We start from the raw sequence: 2,119 nt of genomic DNA, 5'->3' as shown, positions 1-2,119 counted from the left end.
TTACTTGTATTTCACTATCTCTTCGCCGAACTAGTGCACCTATACATCTGACAAGTGTATTAGGTGTGTTGGGGACACAAGAGACTTCTTGTATCTCAATTGGAGGGTTGCTTGAGAGGGATATCTCTGACCTCTACCTCCCTGAGTTCGATAAACCTTGGGTGATTCACTTAAGGGAAACTTGCTGCTATTCTACAAACCTCTGCTCTTGGAGGCCCAACACTGTCTACAGGAATAGAAGCGTGCGTAGACATCAATAGCCTCGCCAAGATCTTCTCCAAGCTGCTGGCCAATCGCCTTGCGCCGTGTCTCCCGGACATTGTCTCCAAATGCCAGAGCGCCTTTCTGAAGAGGCGACGCATCCACGATACCTTCCGCCACGTCCAGAACCTCATCAGGGAGCTTCATTCTACCAAGACCCCGAGCCTTTTCCTAAAGTTGGATATCTCGAAGGCCTTTGACTCTGTGGGCTGGGCTTATCTCCTCGAGGTCCTTGCGGCTCTGGGATTCGGCCAAATATGGAGGGATTGGATATGCCTGTCCTTGTCATCTGCCACATCCAGGGTGTTTCTCAATGGTGAGTCGGGCACCCCCTTTTGGCACGCCCGCGGTCTTCGACAGCGGGACCGATCTCCCCCATGCTCTTCATCCTGGCAACTGACCCTCTTCAGCGCATCCTTTCCCTTGCCACGCAACAGGGCATCCTGACTCCCATTCGTTCTAGGACCACTAGATGCCGGATCTCGCTTTATGCTGTCGACGCTGGGATCTTCGTGAACCCCCGCAAGGAAGACCTCAGAGCCATTTCTTCCATCCTTGACTGCTTCAGAAAAGCTAGTGGGCTTGTCACCAACATGACAAAGACGGAGATCTTCCCGGTGCGATGTGATGATACTGACCTTGTGGACATTCTCGCTCACTTTCCGGCAAAGCTTGCCAGCTTCCCTGGCAAGTACCTGGGTCTACCTCTCCACTTTCGACGCCTTCGGAAGGTAGATCTGCAGCCCCTCATCGACATGATTACCGGAAACCTGCCGGGATGGATTGGGAAGAACCTTGCGCGGCCTAGATGGGTCATCCGCGCTAAAACGGTGCTCATGGCTACCAGTATCTACCACGCCACGATCATTCCGCTGCCTAAATGGGCTCGGGATAGGATTAACAAGATTGCTAGGACCTTCGTTTGGGCGGGGGAGGAGGGTGAGCACGCAGCCCAGGGGAAAGCCCTCTTTAACTGGAAAACAGTGTGCAGACCGAAGACCCTTGGGGGCCTTGGAATGCCGGTCATTGAGCGATCTGGACGCGCTCTAAGGCTGCGTTGGCCTTGGCTGCTACGGACCGACCCTGAACGCACGTGGGCTGGGTCGAAGCTTCCCTGTGATGATGCCGACATGGCACTTTTTAGGGCTTCCACCAAGATCACCGTTGGCAATGGGAAGCTGACATCCTTCTGGCATTACAACTGGTGTGGGCGGGCCCCCTATCTCTTTGGGCACCTGACCTCTTCAAGATTGGATCCGCTCCGTCATCACCATTAGCACACCTACCCACTAGTAGGAAAACCCTTATAGGCGGAGCTTATTTCTGTGGCGCACCACCAAAAATGCGCCACAGAAAGTTATTTTGTGGCGCACCAGACACGGTGCGCCACAGAAATAGCTTAATTTTGTGACGCACTAGGGATCCATGCGCCACAGAAATTTGGTGGGGCCAGCCCCAATCATTGGTTTCACTATTTCTGTGGCGCACAGGATCACGTGCGCCACAGAAATAAGACATTATGTGGCGCACTGGCCTGGTGCGCCACTGAATTAAGACTTTCTGTGGCGCACTGGTCCTGGTGCGCCACTGAATTAAGACTTTCTGTGGCGCACGTGGGATGGTGCGCCACAGAAAGCCTTATTTCTGTGGCGCACATGAGTTCCATGCAACTCCACCCCCCCCCCCCCCTGTGGATCGCCTTTTTAACCTCTGTAAAAAATATAAAAAATAGATAAAAATTTCAAAAAATAAATCCCTTCAAGATGCCTATGTATTATGTCATCTTTTACCACTGAGAATTAACAAACAATAATTTCGACTTTTTTTGCAAAATTACGTGGGAAAATCATCAAAGTGG

General features: G+C 51.9%; 1 protein-coding gene across 1 annotated transcript; it reads left to right on the top strand.

The window, feature by feature from the left end:
- The first annotated feature begins 638 nt into the window (after window positions 1–638).
- LOC139838824 (uncharacterized) lies at window positions 639–1,538 on the top strand. The gene has a single exon (XM_071828846.1). It carries the CDS (start codon window positions 639–641, stop codon window positions 1,536–1,538), a length of 900 nt encoding a protein of 299 aa, XP_071684947.1.
- Window positions 1,539–2,119: the final 581 nt, after the last annotated feature.

The sequence above is a fragment of the Lolium perenne genome, chromosome 4 (genome assembly GCF_019359855.2).
Source record: "Lolium perenne isolate Kyuss_39 chromosome 4, Kyuss_2.0, whole genome shotgun sequence".
NCBI lineage: Eukaryota > Viridiplantae > Streptophyta > Magnoliopsida > Poales > Poaceae > Lolium > Lolium perenne.
This window is presented reverse-complemented; position numbering and strand designations above follow the sequence as displayed.